The following is a 16,784-nucleotide window of genomic DNA, read 5'->3' on the forward strand; positions in this document are numbered from 1 at the left end:
ATGTTATTATTATTTTTTTTCAACCTCCGTTTGATTCCCAAGAAAATCCATGCCTCATTCAATTTCCGGAAAAATTCATCCTCGTTTGATTTCCGAGAAAATCCATGCAAAACCCCCAAGAAAAAAAAAATTTGCTTTTCTTTTGCTCACTGTGTTTTCTGGATCCGTTTTAGGGGTCTCCTTGCTATTGTGCTATTGGATTTAAATTTCACGAACCCTGAATCAAAAATGAGAAAAGGGAAAAGTCAAGAAGAGGCGACGGGACTGTGTTGGAGATGAGATGAGAACGGGAAGGAAAAAAAAACACGGAGAACAAATGATTTTTTTGTTGTTTAATTTGTTCTGTAAACAGTACAAAAACGGGGAAAACAACATTTTGTTGTTCTCTAAACAGTGCCATTTTGAGAACACGGAGAACAACAAAAACAAAAACGACTCTCTCAACCAAACGAGTTTTTGGTGTTTTTTGTTTTCAAGAACAGAAAACAGTTCTTGAAAACACTAAACAAACAGGCCCTACATTTTTTACTTGTGTCTCCATGTAATGGTGAGACTTATTTTTATTAATAGATGCATCTTTTATTATTTTAAAAAGTGATTTTGGGGCGTCACTTGTCTCATTTATTTTTTTTAAAAGGAAATATGAAATAAGAAATTTAAAATCCTAAAAATGGCAAAAAATAAGGTAATATCAATTAAATGAAACTAAGTTTGGGCATTAGGTTACTAAGGGGGAATGAGCTTGTGATCAACATGTTATCCACTAAGTGAGTTGAGAAAACTTTGATATTTCATTCATAGATTTAAGGATATAATCCCAACAATAAATAACTCCACACATCTATTAAAAATACTCTTGATAGAATGTCATGATGAATTATGGCTAAATAAAGCAAAGAAAGGTAAACAAACATATGAATCCCACGCGTGCGCGCACACACATATAAAGCATTCCAATCCTTGGATTAAAAGAGTGCATGCATTTAATCTTCCTAAGGATCTAGAGGTAAGCACAATAAAAGCTTTTATTAAGAAAACCTTAGATCTAAGACTCAAAAAAGTTTTGGTTGACTTAAGTCACTTAATAAAAGAATCCTATAAATACCCATTTAAGGGTTAGGGTTTCTATCATTTCTTGAGAAAAGTCGTTTTTCACTGAAAAAGAGAGTTGTAGCTTCTTCTTCCCTTCCAAAACCCATACTTTGAAGTGTCAAGATTGTAATTCAAGTCATCAGGTAAAAGATCTTGGGTATACGAGACTTCCAAACTCTCAAAATTTCATCTTTCATCAAATGGATTTTAATTTGGAAACATTTAAATTCAGGTATAAGTTTCAAATATCTAAATCTTTATTCTAAAATGGTTTTGAAGCCATTATTTTTTATTGTGATAGATTTAGAGATGTTCAAGATAGATGCATGTACCCTTCGCAATTTAGGGCATAAAAATAAAGTAATCCGAGGTTCTCGATATGTTGAACCTACCCTCTCTAGGCTAGGAGATACAAGGACTTTGTTCTTTTTTTAGGTCTTGAGGGGCCAAGACATTTCAATGGACAAATGAATGTGAGTCAGTGCTTCAGTCATTTAAACGTTATTTAATTGTACCCCTCATCCTTGGTAGTACATCCCTCGGGGAAATGCTATATATGTACTTAGCCACTTCAGGAGTAGCCATTTAATGCAGTGTTACTTCGGCTTGACATGAATGGAAAACAACGACCAACGAATTACATAAGTAAAGCCCTGATTTTAGTCGAATTAAGTTCTACCGTGCTTGAAAAGATAACCTTGGCACTCTTAAGTAATTGCGAAAAAGTTTCACCCCAACTTCAAGGCCCATCAAATAAATGTTTTAACCAACTTGCCATTTAAAGCAACACTGCAGAAACTTGATTTATCTAGGTGAATGGTGAAGTGGGGGGTTTATAAAAGCCTAGAAGACAATGTACTTAATTAGAGAGTTCAGTGTCTGGTTTAACTTATAAAGCCCTTGAGGCTTGTTGGTTGAGGCTTCCCAGTTATTGGGTACTATTACATGCTTGAGCACCTATCCCTTGTTGGAATCGGGCAGTTCCATTACCATCTGAAGAGAGTGTTTATAGGCCGAGAGTAGGAATTTGTCCCACTGATTCAGTTTAATTGTATAAATGAACAAAATCTCTAGAAGGGAAAACTCTAAGTTGTAAGAGGTGGTTTAAAAACACTGCATCCCATATAGGGATGACAACGGGGCGGGTTTGGGACGGATCATCCCCATCCCAACCCGTCGTGTTTATTCGAAACAATTCTCATCCTCGTCCCATTTAAAAAATTAGACGGGGCGGGATGGGTATGACAGATTTCTATACCAACTTCGACCTGTTTTATTTTTTTTGATAGGCGAAGGCCATTCCCTCTAAAAAAATTACTTTTAAAAATTTTAATTATATTAAAATAAATAATTAAATAATTATATTTTTTTAGAACTTATTTTATTAAAAATATTTTATTATTATCTATATATTAAAAATAGTAAAATAAAATTTAAATTAAATTACTTTTAAATTTTAATTAAATTAAATTAAAAATTTAATTTTATATATAATCGGATAGGGGTGGGATGGGGCAATACCGGGTTTTAAAAAAAATTCTCAAACCCGTCCCAAACCCGTTTATTAAAATTAAACCCCATTTCATTAAGGGTGGGGCGGGGCGCGGCGGGTACCTGAAAAGACCCGTCGCATTGCCATCCCTAATCTCATGAAAATGCGTACGGTGTTTAGATCCTTGTGTAGTGAAAGAACTGCTTCACAAGTGACAATAGAGGGAGATGGAGTCCAACGTGAAACTATTCCCTAGTAAAACACGTCGAGTGTTGAGGGCAATCATGGGTGGATTATGATGGCAAACTTATGTATGAACTCTTCAACGAAAAGTCATCCACTATGCGAGTCCAGGGGCGATCGGTTGCAAAAGAACTCACTTCACGGCAGATAGGTCCTTCACTTGTGGAAGAGTCATCCTACTTCCCCATCACCTCTAAAGCCAGGTGTGAAATTTAGATTGGGTGATCAGAGTCCTAGATAAGGTATAAACGCAAGGAACAAGAATTTAGAAATATTAAGACTCTCATCTCTTAAACACTCCCACCAGAGGGATGAATCCAATCAAAGGTGTGAGATTTAAGACCCGCTTGAGGGTATTGCCAACTTAAAAGAGAAAAAAAAAAAAAAAGAAAGAAAGAACCCCAAATGGGTTAACTCAAACCCAATTGAAGATGGAAAAACCTAGGCTAAATAAAATTAACTCCCTATAGAAGGAAACCCTAAGGAAGATTCGGGCTCCTTGAGCAAAGCTGAATCAAACTAAGAAGTAGAGAAGAGTGTGAACTTGGTTAGCAGGAGTTCAAGTGGCTGGGCATAGATGGTGGAGGAAGAGCAAAAACTAGAAGCCTCGAAGATTGAATCAATTACGATGGAAATATCTGTAATAACGGATATATCAGTATTTCAATTTTATGGATATATCGAAAAATATTTTGAAAAAAAAAATCAGGTAGTTTAAAGTTGATAAAAACTTATCAAAATATTGAAAAAAACTCTAAAAATGATACAATAAATAATAATAGATATTTTAAAATTGTTTTATAAAAAAAAATATATGTATATGACATAATTAATTATATTTGATAATAATATCATATACGTCCATGAGAAAATATGAATTTTATAAATTTATTAAATTATATAAATATTATCTAATGATAATACTATGATACTTGATTATAATATATCTTATTTTAAAATTATAATTAATTTAATTTTAATTATATTAAATAATATAAAATAAATGATGATATATGTATAAATTTTTTTAATATTTATATTTTTTATATTTAATTAATATATAAATGATATAAAAAAATGGTTAGGTTTTATATTTTTAGTGATTTATATAATGAAATTTTAAAATAAAATAATTAAAATTAATTTATTTATAAAAATAATTTTTTTATAGTTTTACTATATATTTGTTTGGTGCATTATATCTATCAAATGGGTTGTCAGCCCAGTGGTAAATAATATTCTTTTTATAATTCATACAGTATTTTTTAATGTAATATAACAAAAGTAAGGGTTATATTTAGTAAAAGAGAAAAATAAAAATGAGAGTAAAGAAAAGTAAAAAATAGATTTAATATTAATAAATTATTTTTATATATTATTTTAAAATAATTTAATTACTTTAATTTAAAAGTTAAATAATTTAAAAATATATAAACTTTTTCAAAACTAATTTTAATTATATTTAAATTATTGACAAAATTAAATAAAAATAATTTTTTAAATATATTCTTGGAATTAAAGTGGGTGAATTATTATTTACTCCCACCAATAAAAATGAAGGACGTCAGAATCAACAGCAATACACCTCAGTTCTATTATATCTTGCACACCCACAAACAAACAAAAGAACAAAGGCAGAGAGAGAGAGGGTCAGTTTCTTGCGAAGTTTGCATAAGAATCCACTTTGTTTCTGCTCTCTTTATAAATACTGTGTGCCTCGACCTCTCCAGATCTCAATCGCCGCTTCCCTGTTAGCCTACTTTCTTCTTCTTATTCTTTTTTTTCTTCTTCTTCTTCTTCAATTTTCTCTCTTTTTCCTTTTCTCAATTTTCTTCTTTTCTTTTTCAAAGTTCCAAATTTCAAATGGAGATGATCAGGAGGGCTTCGCATGCAGGATCATGGTACACCGACAATCGTAAGTCAAGCTACTCCAATTTCTCACAAAATCCTCGAATCTGACTTGCATTATTGTTTGTCTTTCACTCGGTTGTTCACTGTTTTTGTGCGATTTTTATGTACTGAGGAGATTTTTGCAGTGAGGCCCTGTTTGGTTGCTGAGGAAATCTGAAGAATGAAAGGGAAAATGAAAAAAGAAGAAACTTTTAGTAGGAAGGAAAGGAATTTGGAATAAATTCCGTACACGTCTTAAAATACACAAGTTGTTTCGGATTTAACTGAAATTTAGTTTACCATTTTACCCCTTGCCTTTCTATTGGAATTCGGAACTGCCATTCCAGGGCTCGTTTTTTTTTTTTTCCTGGGTGGTCTCAGTCTTATTGTGCAAAGGGAGTTGTTCCGAAATCCCCTTGTTTAAAGGCTTCTGACATAAGGAGGTTGGTCTGGTGGATGATCCTGTTCAAGGGGAAAGCAGAATGAGAGGTGAGAGTGGGTTGGAGGAACGACAATGACCCCTATTGAGATTTTGAAACGGAGAGATTCCTTCATGGGAAAAAGGCTATGGTATGGGCAATTCAAGTGTATGGTAAGATCAAGGTCATGGAAAACACTTAAGACTGAGGTACATGGACCAAGGTATAAACAAATGGGACCCAGACTCAAGGTAATGAGTCTATTTGCAAGGTATGGTAACTAAGATATAAAGCGGAGATCTTGCTGGATGCTACTTTTTGGTAGTACCGTACCCCAATCCTTATTTAAGAAAGTTTTGGTCCTTTCAATTGATGACTAGTAGGCCTATTTTTGAGTAGTTTTGTGGATAAGAATCTACTAAATGAAAATGGCGTCATGCATATAATCAGTTGACAAACATAGTGAGGATGATGCATTTCCTGCTATGTTGTTGCTTGATTGAAACAGAGGGTTGTCTAAACAAGACTGCGATAACCAAACTCCACCAACGAAGTGCAACAGACCCAATTGGGCTTCTCAAGCCTTGCTCTTGAGACGAGTAGGCACAACGCATCTGACATGCCACATGGCATCTTCAGTGGAGGTATAATAGATAGTTCAATGCAATGATACACAATTAGGTGACCTCCCCCTTGGAGAGTTTTGAAAACAGTTACTAAAGATATACCTTAATGAAGTGTGATATAGTTGATGAAGTAAATGAGCAGGGAAGAAAAGTGATCTCTCATAGCCTGTATGCTGGGTTGTTCCTCCATCTACACTATATATTAAGCTAGATGAAGATTCTCAATCCTCCATGTTTACTTTTTGGGTCTATGAATACCTCATTCAATATTTCGAAGGATAAAACTTCAAAGTTATATACAAATTTATTATCCACACTTTTTTTATTTTTTATTTTATCATTTCTTGGTTCAACTGTTGGCAACTATATCTAGACAATATTCTCTTTATCCACTCAAGTAAAATTAATTATATTATAAAAGAAAAATAATTATAAGGCATGCCATTTGTGTACTTACCTCTTGTAACCTCATAATAATTTTTGATAGGTAAATAAGAAAATATATTAGAAGCACCTAAGAGGGGACACATCAGAGCACACATGATGTGTCTAATATGCGCCAAAAGGCTAATCAAGAAAAGGGAAAACGGTAAACAAACTCCCTCTCCTTACTTGAAGCTTAGTCAATCTACAAAGTCTTTCAAGGACTAGTTACTTCATAATATAAATGTTTCCCTCTTGAGTTGCCTAGGGGGTTCTTCCATCTTGACTTCCATCTAGGAAGTCTAATAGCCCATTGTGATGCTGAAAGTTTATATGATCTTGATTTGATGGGTTTCGTAAATTCTAAGATCATTGGAATATTTGTCAAAGTTTTTGAACACTCATTAAAGGGTAGTCAGACTCTATTTTTGGAAAATTTTCTAATTGGTAGGACAGAGGGAGGCCATATCCATTCTTGTCTTTTGTTTTTGTTATGTTTAGTTGATTGGCTCTATCTTTATTTTTAGATACTTATCCATAGTTTCAGGTTTTTTTATTAATTTAATTTATTTTTATTTTTTAAAAATTTTGGCAACTAGATATTTATTCCTTTGTTATGATGGTTGTGGCTTTTTGTCTATTTAAATTTTAAAGGTGCATAAAAATGAATAAGTTTGAAGTTTCCCAAAAATAGAGCCTTCATTCACTCTAGTACATCATAAACAAGAACAGGATTCTTGGCATCTTTGTTATGATCCCAAGTTATAAGACTTCAATTTCGTGTGTTCTATCAGTCCTAACTCCTAAGGCTTTTGAGATATTGCTTAGTATTATAGTTGTTAAGATCCCAAATTATGGGACTTCAGTTTGATGCTTTACTGCTTTCCATCTGTCCTAAGGCTTTTGACATAGTGGTCAAGGTTTGCAACATTTAGCATTGATTCAACCATGCCTTACCTATCAAAAAAATGGTTTGCAACATTTAGCATAAGAGCCAGACTACCCCTCACATACCTACTACCAGCGTGAATGGTCCTGGAAAGTGGTTATTGAGGCTTGTGAACTGTATAGGACGCCAGTGGGAATGTTATAGTCTTTATGTTCCTAAGATGTAGTAGCACTTTGATTTGACATCTTCCATCAACTATATGGCTTCTATTGTGTTTACCTATGTATTAAAAAAAAGTCTTCTACTGCGTTGGTTAAGGTTCATAGCATTTTGATGATAAGGACATCGTTCTTATATGATATTCATAGAGTGGGTGTGTGAGGCTTTGTTTCTGGAAAAAATTTAATTTGTCTATTTATTTGCATGATCATAATTTTAAAAGACAAATAGTCACTTATTACCTTAAAAAATGAATAGAAGCTACCAACAGAAGGCGAATGACCTACAACAAAGACTATGTCTAAAAGTAAATTTAAATAAACAACTAGATGATAAGGATGTGTATAGAATTTGCCAACCAACTCTCCTAGAATAATGACTTCTTAAGCCTGAAAGTTTGGATGTTTCTTTGTTCAAGTATAGTTCTTAAAGAGGTCTTTATATGTATCAGGGTTCTCAATTCTTGCTTAAGGAAAACAACAGTAATGAGGTAGGAGGATAAATTTCCATCTAGAAGTAGAAGGAACTATGATACAATCCTTTAGGAAAGTATAGCACCAATTTAGGTGTTGGGGTTGGGGGGATAAATGGGGGAAGGGGATTATAGGTATGAGGGTATCTCAAATGTTTTGCTTAATGTGAAGAATGATATTGAGGTATGTAAGGATAGATTCTCATCCAGATGTAGTGGGAACCATGCTACAATCCTCTTAAGTGTATCACTGATGGAAACCAAGTTCAGATTGATGAGACAATCTTGTTGGATATCCTGAAGGCCTTTAAAGATTGTTGTGGAGATGCCTAAAAGAGATATATCCTTTGCCAAGCGAGAATGTGTCACTTGTGGAATTGTGTCACTCTTTTATCTCATATGATTTCATTGGTATAGTTGAGTAACTTTGAAAACCATTTTTTTTTCTTAAAGGGACACAATCATTATCCTAGGAAAAAGTGGAAAATAGGATGGTCTGTTAAAATTTTGAAGTGCGATCAGTCAACATTTCTTGAACCAATCTCTTGACTTTTTTTTCATGTTGGTATCACAAGGGAACATTGATGGGCTAATATTGGAAGAAGTGCAATAAGATGATCATGTGGGCACAATGGTGGAAGATCAGTTCAATAATTAAATACATCAGCAAACTCTTGAAGCAGTGAAGCAGCTGAAAAGGTGGTAAATCTTCATTAGAATTTGAAGCTTGAAGGATGAAGAGTTGGATTGTATAGCATATCTGCCTATGTGGCAAATAATTTGACTATAGTACCACTGGTGGTTTGAGCTTCAGCAAAGCTTATATTAGTCAAAGTATTGTTTTTATCAGTTACATTAGTCAAAGTATACAGCTTTCTTTTTTACAATGAGTGGTATTCTTAGTGTATTGAAGTCCTACTAATGAGGCTAAGGGCTTGTAACTACCATGCACTCAGCAAGGCATAGCACTTGAATATGGCAACAAGGTAGACCTTGGTGCTAAACTGACAATCATTAGAGCTTAACTTGATTCCTTTGCCTTGATTACAAATATAACCTCAATTGTGGCCATCCCCGGAATTGAGTCATTATTTGTAATTAAACAACCACAATTTTTAATCAACCTAAAATTAAAAACTTTATAGATTTACTGAAGACACTTCGAACCAATCTTTGGCTTCTGTCTTTTATCAAACGTGAACGCGTATTAACCCAATACTATATCAAAGTCTTGTTTCAATTGCAGAACAATGCATCTGCTATATGTTGCACCTCACACACCTGTTGCTTCATAGAAGCCTGTGCCTTTTGTCCTCATGAATTGCTTTAATTTTGTTTGAATTGCACAAAGAATCCATCTCACTTGCTTTGCTTCTCACAGCCACATCTTTGCACCTCAATTGCCATGCCTTTGCTTCTCATGAGCTGCTCCTAATGAGCACTCTCATTCTCATAATAAAAAACATTTTAAAAAGTTTTAATTTTCTCTCAAATAAATTTTTTAATAGACTCTCAAAATAAATAGGCAGATTGGCCCACTTGATATCGGTCTTGTTCAAAATTCTTAGTCCGATTACTTCAAGATTAATGAGAACACATTAATTTGGTTTTAGAAATATGTAAACCTATTTTTCAATTGAAAAATTTGGAGCTTCTCAAAATGATTTTGATAAAATTAATGTGATCTTGTGTTTTATGTTGGGCAATGCAGTATTTTATGTTCTTTTTTAAGCGTCTTGAGTAGTAATGGATTAGTTTATGGAGAAATGGCCTACAACTATAGTGAAAGTCAATTCTTCATGGAATTATCAATATGAAAGCCTAACAGAACAAATTGAAAAACTTTTTTGGGTGTCGTTATTTCCAAATTTTGCTAGAATTAAGGTGATCTTGTGAGAAGTTCAGCTTTTCTTCATGTTGCTCAATGCAGTATTTTATGTTCTTTATAAGTGTCTTGAGTAGTAATGGATTAATTTATAGAGAATATGCCTAAGACTGTATTAAAAGTCAATTTTTCATGGCATTGCTAATATGCAAGCCTTACAAAACAAATTGAAAAGCCTTTTTTGGTGGCATGATTTTCAAATGGCTAAAAGGTCTTGAAGTGAAGGGGTTTGGATTGTGTGGAATTTAAAAATGATGAAATTGTTAAGCTTTGTTTGGGAAGCGTTTTCAAAAATAGTTTTTGAAAATTGCTGTATGATGTTTTATAGGACAAAATTCTGTTTAGGAATTTGAAATATTGTTAAGTTATTTTCCATGTTTTTAAATATGTTTTAAAAATAACTTTTATCCATAATGTTTTATTTTTAACCATTCTCCATATTCGTATAATTATTTTTTAATATAATCCTCAAAAAATAAGTGAAAACAATTGAAAAATGTTCTCTGAAAATATGTTGTTTTCTGTTTTTAAGAACATAAATTTTTTTACTTTTTTAGGGTGGCCAAAAGTGTTTTCTTTTGTTTTTGTTTTGGAGAGTAGAAAATTATTTTAAAACACAATTTTTTTTCTTATAAAGCACCAAAGAGGCACACCAAAGTACATAGGATGTATACAATGGTTGCCAAAAGGTGCCAAAAAAGGATAAGGGGAACAAAAAATTACTCCCTCCCTCAACAAGGTGCCCAACAGGGCCTTTGTTTTGCAATTTAGATATGCTTTGTGGTTTATCATGTTTCATATACCTAATTTTGAATTTGTAAGTACTTGTAAATCCTAGGTTTGTTGTTTCAAATATACTCTAGGATTTTAAGATCCCTTTTTAAATTGATCCAAATAATTTTTTACTATTAAGTGAGGAGGTGCGTCAGTGCCCCACCTCCAAATCATGTATTAAATTGGCCCATTGTATATTATTACTGCTCTTATGCTAAAAAAGAAATTCAGTTACCCTACAAATGACCTCCTTGCTGAATTATGTTGTTTGGAAAAAGTTTTGTGATTAACATTCCTTGATGAACTTACTTTTTATTATCTTGGAGGCACATCTGCTGCCCTCTTAAATTTTTAATGGTACTGGAGTGTTTAAATTCCTTCTCAAAGTATACTCTAGAATTTTTAAAATCCCTTCTTAAGGTGGCCACGATAATGTACTTTAATATCAGGAATTCTCAAATTCATTTTACCGCCAAATCCCTCATTCTGATGCCCCACAGTGATGCAGAAACATAAAATATCATTTAGGTCAGGAATTGGATAGTAAAAACTTTGGAAAAAGGAAAAATTGTTGTACTGAAGGAAAGCATTGATGTTACAAGTAATTAGAAAATCAACTGCCATCAAGTTTCATTTTTGAGTTGCTACCACAGTTGTCGAATTTCTACAGGTTTTTGCACAGTTAGTTTACAAACCTTGCCATTCTTGTAATTTATCTCTACATTTTGATGGTGGAAAGCACTTTCCTGGCTCTACATTTTGCAATTCTTGTAATTTATCTCTGCATTTTGGGATGAAGAAAGTTTTTCTTAGATCTCATTTCCATGTTAGCTGTGGAAGTGGTTTTAATGTCGTGTTTTATCCTTTTGTCAGCTAGAAAATTAGCAGAAGAGCTTGATGGATGGCTTAGAGCATCTGGCCTGGCTAAATCTCCTGATGTACGGGGAGTGATTGCTCCGTAAGTTAGTCTGGACCATTCTTGCTGGTATTCTTAAGCATCCATGATCATTTTAAGTTCATTCATTATTTTTTGCTGGCACTGGAACTACAGGCATGCTGGTTATTCATATTCGGGTCGAGCTGCAGCCTATGCATTTGGGAACATTGATCCAAGTAGCATTTCTCGTGGGTTTGGTTCTTGTTTTGCTTTGGTTATCAAAATTCTTGACTCTGAATTGGTTTAAGCATTTAATATTATGAAGTGAGATGATCAAATCAAGTATGTGGCTGCTGGTACTTTTTTATTCATATTTGAACAATGAACTGGTTTTGCCTGTTTGTCTGTCTGCTAATGTGTGTTTTTATGATTTCAGTTCTCGTGTGTTTCTTCTTGGTCCATCTCACCACTATTATACTCCAAAATGTGCTCTTTCAAGAGCCACAGTTTATAAGACACCAGTAGGGGACCTACAAATTGATTTGGAAGGTACTGTGAGTTTTGTTTTGTTTTGTTTTTCCCTCATTTTTTTTGGCATATTATGCTTATTTTCTTCTTTAGGAGTTCCTATGTTAGAAGCTTTGATATTCAAGATATTATGAACCTGATGAAGTTGGCCTGGCTTTGTTTTCCATGGAATTATCAGGCAATAATCATTCTTTTGCAATAACATTTCCTTTAGAAATATTATATATATATATAAACAATAAAATTCCTTTTTCCTGCGCAATGGAGGTTTTTAGATCCTACCTTTCCTAAGAATCCATTTGGAAGTGATCCTAGTTAAAGCGCCTTTAGTTTGTAGTGCTTTTGTTGATAGTGCTTCTATTAAATATGGTTTTAAGAATAATGTTAAGTGCTTTGATTGTGATTTTGGTAATGTGTTACATAATAAAAAAGTGATTCTTAGAAGAATCGCCTACCAAGTGATTTTCCAGAGTTTGGACAATTTTTGTTTGTGCTTTGTGTACTGGCGGATACTAAAAAACATATATGTAGGTATGTGTATTTATAGTAATAATGCATGTGAGAATATAACAAGAGTAATCCCACTTTTAGTAGATGGTCTTTTCCCACTTTGACCACAGCTATGTAGTTGTTGTGCTTGGAGGAAGGATTTCTTATCCTTCTTTGTACTTAATCCATAATAATATAATGTTTGTTTCTAATAAAAGAAGGGAGCTTAAAGCTCAAGGAGATTGTAGGATGTGGTAATTGTATTATAATAAGAATAAGAATAAGAATAAGAATAAGAAGAAGAAGAAGAAGAAGTTTGGGGTGGGGAATGTTGGGGTCAACCAGAGAAGTTTGGGTAGAGCCAAATTAAGAAGAAGAAGACAAGGCAGCTCAAAGCTTAAGGAGATTGTAGGATATTGTAACTGTAGAATAATAATAAGAATGAGAAGTAGTTGAGGAGATTCTAGAATTTTGTGAGGTATCTTCCATTCTTGTACTAGAATCCAAAGAGATTGTGTTGAGGAGATTGTAGGATATTGTTTGTGAAGACTTAAACAATGCCACACTCGTATGTGAAGGCCAAACTGGGAGAAAGAAGAAAAAGCAATGCCATTTAGTCCTTTATTGTTGTTTTGTGCTTTCTTCTTAAATAAGACACCTAAACACTTCATGTGAAAAAAAGAAATCCAACTCCAACCCTCCTTGACAAACACCATAAAAATGCCCCCACATCTTAAGAAGAAGATGCATGCAGCTCTGACCCAAACAGCAACGGCCATGTTTTCCAACACTGTATGCCTTGCTTATATGCAAAAACCTAAACACGGTAGAAGAAGTAGCAATAACTGTCTCCTTTAAGGCTTTTATAGTGCAGCACAAGCTTCTCATTACTTCCTTTAGGGCTTTTCTAGGGAAGGCGTCTCCCTCAGGTCAGAAGCACCCATCCCTGTATCTGCTTTGGGGTAGAAGTGCTTCAACCCAATTTCTCCTTTGGGGGTTGTCTAGTTCAGAAGCAGCAGAGGAAGAATACTGCAAAGAAAACCACATGCCTTTGCTGCTTCCAATTTGATTTCTTATTTATTTATTCATTTTTCATGATAAAGCTTGTAAAAGATGCTTGTGGTGTGAAACACTCAATAGTGAAATATATTTTCTTAATGAAATTTTCTTGAAATTTCTTACGAATTGTAAATAATAGAAAATTGAAAATAGCATGTTGAAATTGGAATTGGATTTGGGTTTGGATGATATTTTGGTGATATGTGATGATCGCTAATGCTATGACAAATGTTTGCATGTCCAAATCTTACAGATCTTATAAAAGCACACATGTAAATCAGGTTGTGTTTTGTTTTCTTGCCTTTGGTTGCACCACCTTGTACCTTGCACCTTAGGCTTCAATAGGCCTTTTCCTTTAGGTGCACCTCGTATCATTGTGTGTTTCTACACTATGTATTTGTCTAGAATGAAGATGTTTGTCACCACATATCTTGCTGTTTGGAGAAAGTTTGATAACATTCATGTTTGTTTTTTATGTCAGTTGTTGAGGAGCTAAAAGCTACAGGAAAATTTGAACTGATGGATCTTGACGTTGATGAAGCTGAACATAGCATGGAAATGCATTTGCCATATCTTGCTAAAGTATTTGACGGGTAATATTTTCATAGAATAATGTTATCTTGTGTATTCATTCTTCATTGAAGTTGACTTTTTTTAATGATATTGATGCAGGTACCCAGTAAAAATTATACCCATTTTAGTTGGTGCGCTTAATGCTGAAAATGAAGCCATGTATGGACGGATGCTCGCCAAATATGTGGATGATCCAAATAATTTCTTTTCTGTGTCCTCAGATTTTTGTCACTGGGGCTCAAGGTTCTGTTCTTGCTCTGTTCATGTCAATTCCAATTGCCTCTTTAGATTAGAGAATATGAATCTTCTTCAGATGTCAATTCATTTTTATGGTTATTCATGGAAATTTTTTGGTGCATTAGTTTAAGCAGCACTCAATTTTTTTCTCCTTTGAGTCTTAAAATTCTTGGTGATTTCGTGAGTTTCTATGACTAGAAAGCAGTACAAGTAAATAAATGAGCATATAAAAAAAAAAAGAAAAGAAAAAAGAAAAAAAGAAGGAAGGAGAAAAAGAAAAAAATGAAATAGTGATACCATGTTCTTTGAAGGTTAAGTTATTTTTTCCTTATGCTTCTTCATGGGTATAATTTTGGTTCATGTTATATCCATAATTATGTTGCATGGTACTAGATGTACTGTGTTAAATGTCACCATTCCTGAATATATGCAGGATCTCAGGGATATTCCTGTTTAGCATGCTTACTTGAATGTACGCACAAACATAGACCTTTGCATCTGTCAATTGATTTTGTTATTACTGCCCAATCTCACATATTTTGACTTGCATAATTTGTATTAGGTTCAATTATGTGCACTATGACAAGAAATTTGGGGCCATCCACAAATCCATTGAAGCTTTGGACAGGATGGGCATGGATATAATAGAAACAGGAGATCCAGATGCATTTAAGCAATACCTGTTGGAGTTTGACAACACCATTTGTGGACGCCATCCAATTAGCGTTTTTCTCCATGTAAGTGTGTCCAATTTTTCTCAGAAGTTACCAAAGTTCTTGATGGAGGAAGTATTTTGCAATTGCAAAAGCCCTTAAAACTCTTCCAAGTAGTTCCTGGCCTCCCTTTTTTTCCTCTAAGATCCCATTTAGGAGTAAAAATCCTTCTGTAAAGATTGGCTTGGTGCTGTTTTCACTTGATAACATCTTGCAAAAGTTCTTGTGGTCTTTGCATGTGTCGTGTTTTTTTCAATTAGTTTGAGAATATATTTAATATTCTGTGTTCTAAGGTTGTTTTTAGAATTGTAAGTGTTTAGAAGTGTCTTTTATCTATTTAGTGGCCATGCATATTTCCTCTTCTCCCAGATTTTCACAAGTTCTGTGACATGCCAAACCAAATTGTTGGGAGATCTCACATTTTATTACCAAAAATAGCCAAAAATAAAAGGATGGGAACTTGTATTGCTGCTGTTGACAATTTGATATTTTTATTTTTTGTTAAGGATTGTTACTTAAACTTCAAACTGGCATGTAATCTTATAGTCTGATGCATGTTACAAATGTTTTAGTCAAAGGGAGAGCTTGTGAAAAGGATGATGAGGCACATGCTTATTTTTTCCCCCTTTTCTTTTAGGTTTCATTCTATAAGAGAAAATGTGACCACTTTAGTTTAGCTTGTTGCCTAAGTAGCCGAATGTCTTCCCACATTTTGTAGTGAATTCATATGCCCTCATTTAGAGTTCCATTGTCACTCCCTCAAACCTCATGATGCTAACTGCACCCCCCCACAACCAGCACCAGGTAACCCAAGGCATTCTACCACACATCCCATCATTAACCCTAACCAACTGGGCACCCTACTGACTTCCAGCCCTTTTTTTCCCACTTCATAACATGTGTTTGCTAACTTTTCCTTTTCCCCCCTTATTCGATTTTATCAGATGCTGAGGAACTGCTCAACAAAGATAAAGATCAATTTCCTTCGATATGAACAATCAAGCCAATGCAAAACTATGAGAGACAGTAGCGTAAGCTATGCGTCTGCAGCAGCACAGGTGGATGCTTGACATTGGCGTTCCAAATTTATCTGTAGTAATATGAATTATGCTCACTACTCCTTTAAATTAACTGTCATCTCTAAACCATTTACTCGTATTTGCTATATCTCATCTCACTTTGGGTTCCCCGTCATAAATTAATACTAGTAACTTAATGTATTGCCAACTGTTTTTTATTTATTTATTATTCCTTATATATATATTTCCTGCAGCGACTGCTGCTTTCTTTCCATTCAGATTTCTTTTATCCGTGGAACCAGGTGTGCATGTGTAGAGCCTAAAAAATAGTGATGGCCATGGAAGATGCGATGAATTGGTGGTTGTCTGAATGATGAGAGTGGCAATCATAGGTTTTGTGGTATCTTATGGTAGTGATGAGCTTAAGGAGTAATGATAACAGCAAGATGATTTTGGACTGATGGTGGTGGTGCTGGAGTGGTCGTGGGTGGCTGTGGTGATGGTTATGATTGCTGTTAAAATGCCTATTCAGATTTTCTAGGATATTTATTACACATGGGTATCATTAGAATGTGAAAACAGTGATGATTGTGGTGTTGTGGGTATACACTGGTGAGGGTGGCATTGATGAGGTTTTAGTAAAATTATTTTGGATGAGTTATGGTAACCTCTGTCTGACCACATATGACTTGATTAAGGGACCTGATTTTGGTGTAGGAATGTGATGTCATGGTCTAAAAACTGCAAATTCCTCCTTTTATTCGCTTTTGTGAAGTGAGTCAAGGTCTGATTTGTTCTTCTGATAAAAGGTTGTCAAGACCATGGCTGATGTTACATCATGCTCTCCTCCATTTTCCATATCCAG

General features: G+C 34.1%; 1 protein-coding gene and 1 long non-coding RNA gene across 3 annotated transcripts; both read left to right on the forward strand.

Annotated features, from left to right (window-relative positions):
- Positions 1-4,463: 4,463 nt before the first annotated feature.
- On the forward strand, positions 4,464-16,159 carry LOC117912474 (protein MEMO1). 2 transcript variants are annotated; one of them, XM_034827062.1, is made up of 9 exons: positions 4,464-4,577; positions 4,678-4,742; positions 11,298-11,382; positions 11,476-11,544; positions 11,738-11,850; positions 13,859-13,970; positions 14,050-14,193; positions 14,750-14,924; positions 15,845-16,159. In XM_034827062.1, the coding sequence occupies exons 2-9, from the start codon at positions 4,691-4,693 to the stop codon at positions 15,968-15,970; spliced, it is 876 nt and encodes a 291-aa protein (XP_034682953.1). In that variant the 5' UTR covers positions 4,464-4,577; positions 4,678-4,690; the 3' UTR covers positions 15,971-16,159. The 2 variants fall into 2 exon arrangements, with proteins under 2 accessions (XP_034682953.1, XP_034682952.1); XM_034827061.1 differs by lacking the exon at positions 4,464-4,577 and having other exon boundaries at positions 4,598-4,742.
- Positions 4,750-8,836, forward strand: LOC117912475. Its single transcript, XR_004651019.1, has 2 exons — positions 4,750-5,780; positions 8,341-8,836. It is a non-coding gene; the product is annotated as an uncharacterized LOC117912475 (long non-coding RNA).
- Positions 16,160-16,784: the final 625 nt, after the last annotated feature.

Source organism: Vitis riparia, chromosome 4, assembly GCF_004353265.1.
Source record: "Vitis riparia cultivar Riparia Gloire de Montpellier isolate 1030 chromosome 4, EGFV_Vit.rip_1.0, whole genome shotgun sequence".
Taxonomy (NCBI): Eukaryota; Viridiplantae; Streptophyta; class Magnoliopsida; order Vitales; family Vitaceae; genus Vitis; species Vitis riparia.

What these genes read in the sequence shown, in the direction of transcription:
- LOC117912474 (XM_034827062.1), top strand. Translation starts at nt 4,691, where the DNA reads ATGGAGATGATCAGGAGGGCTTCGCATGCAGGATCATGGTACACCGAC. An exon ending in CCTACAAATTGATTTGGAAG is followed by an intron (nt 11,851 to 13,858) that starts GTACTGTGAGTT and finishes TTTTTATGTCAG; the next exon opens with TTGTTGAGGAGCTAAAAGCT. An exon ending in TTTTGTCACTGGGGCTCAAG is followed by an intron (nt 14,194 to 14,749) that starts GTTCTGTTCTTG and finishes AATTTGTATTAG; the next exon opens with GTTCAATTATGTGCACTATG.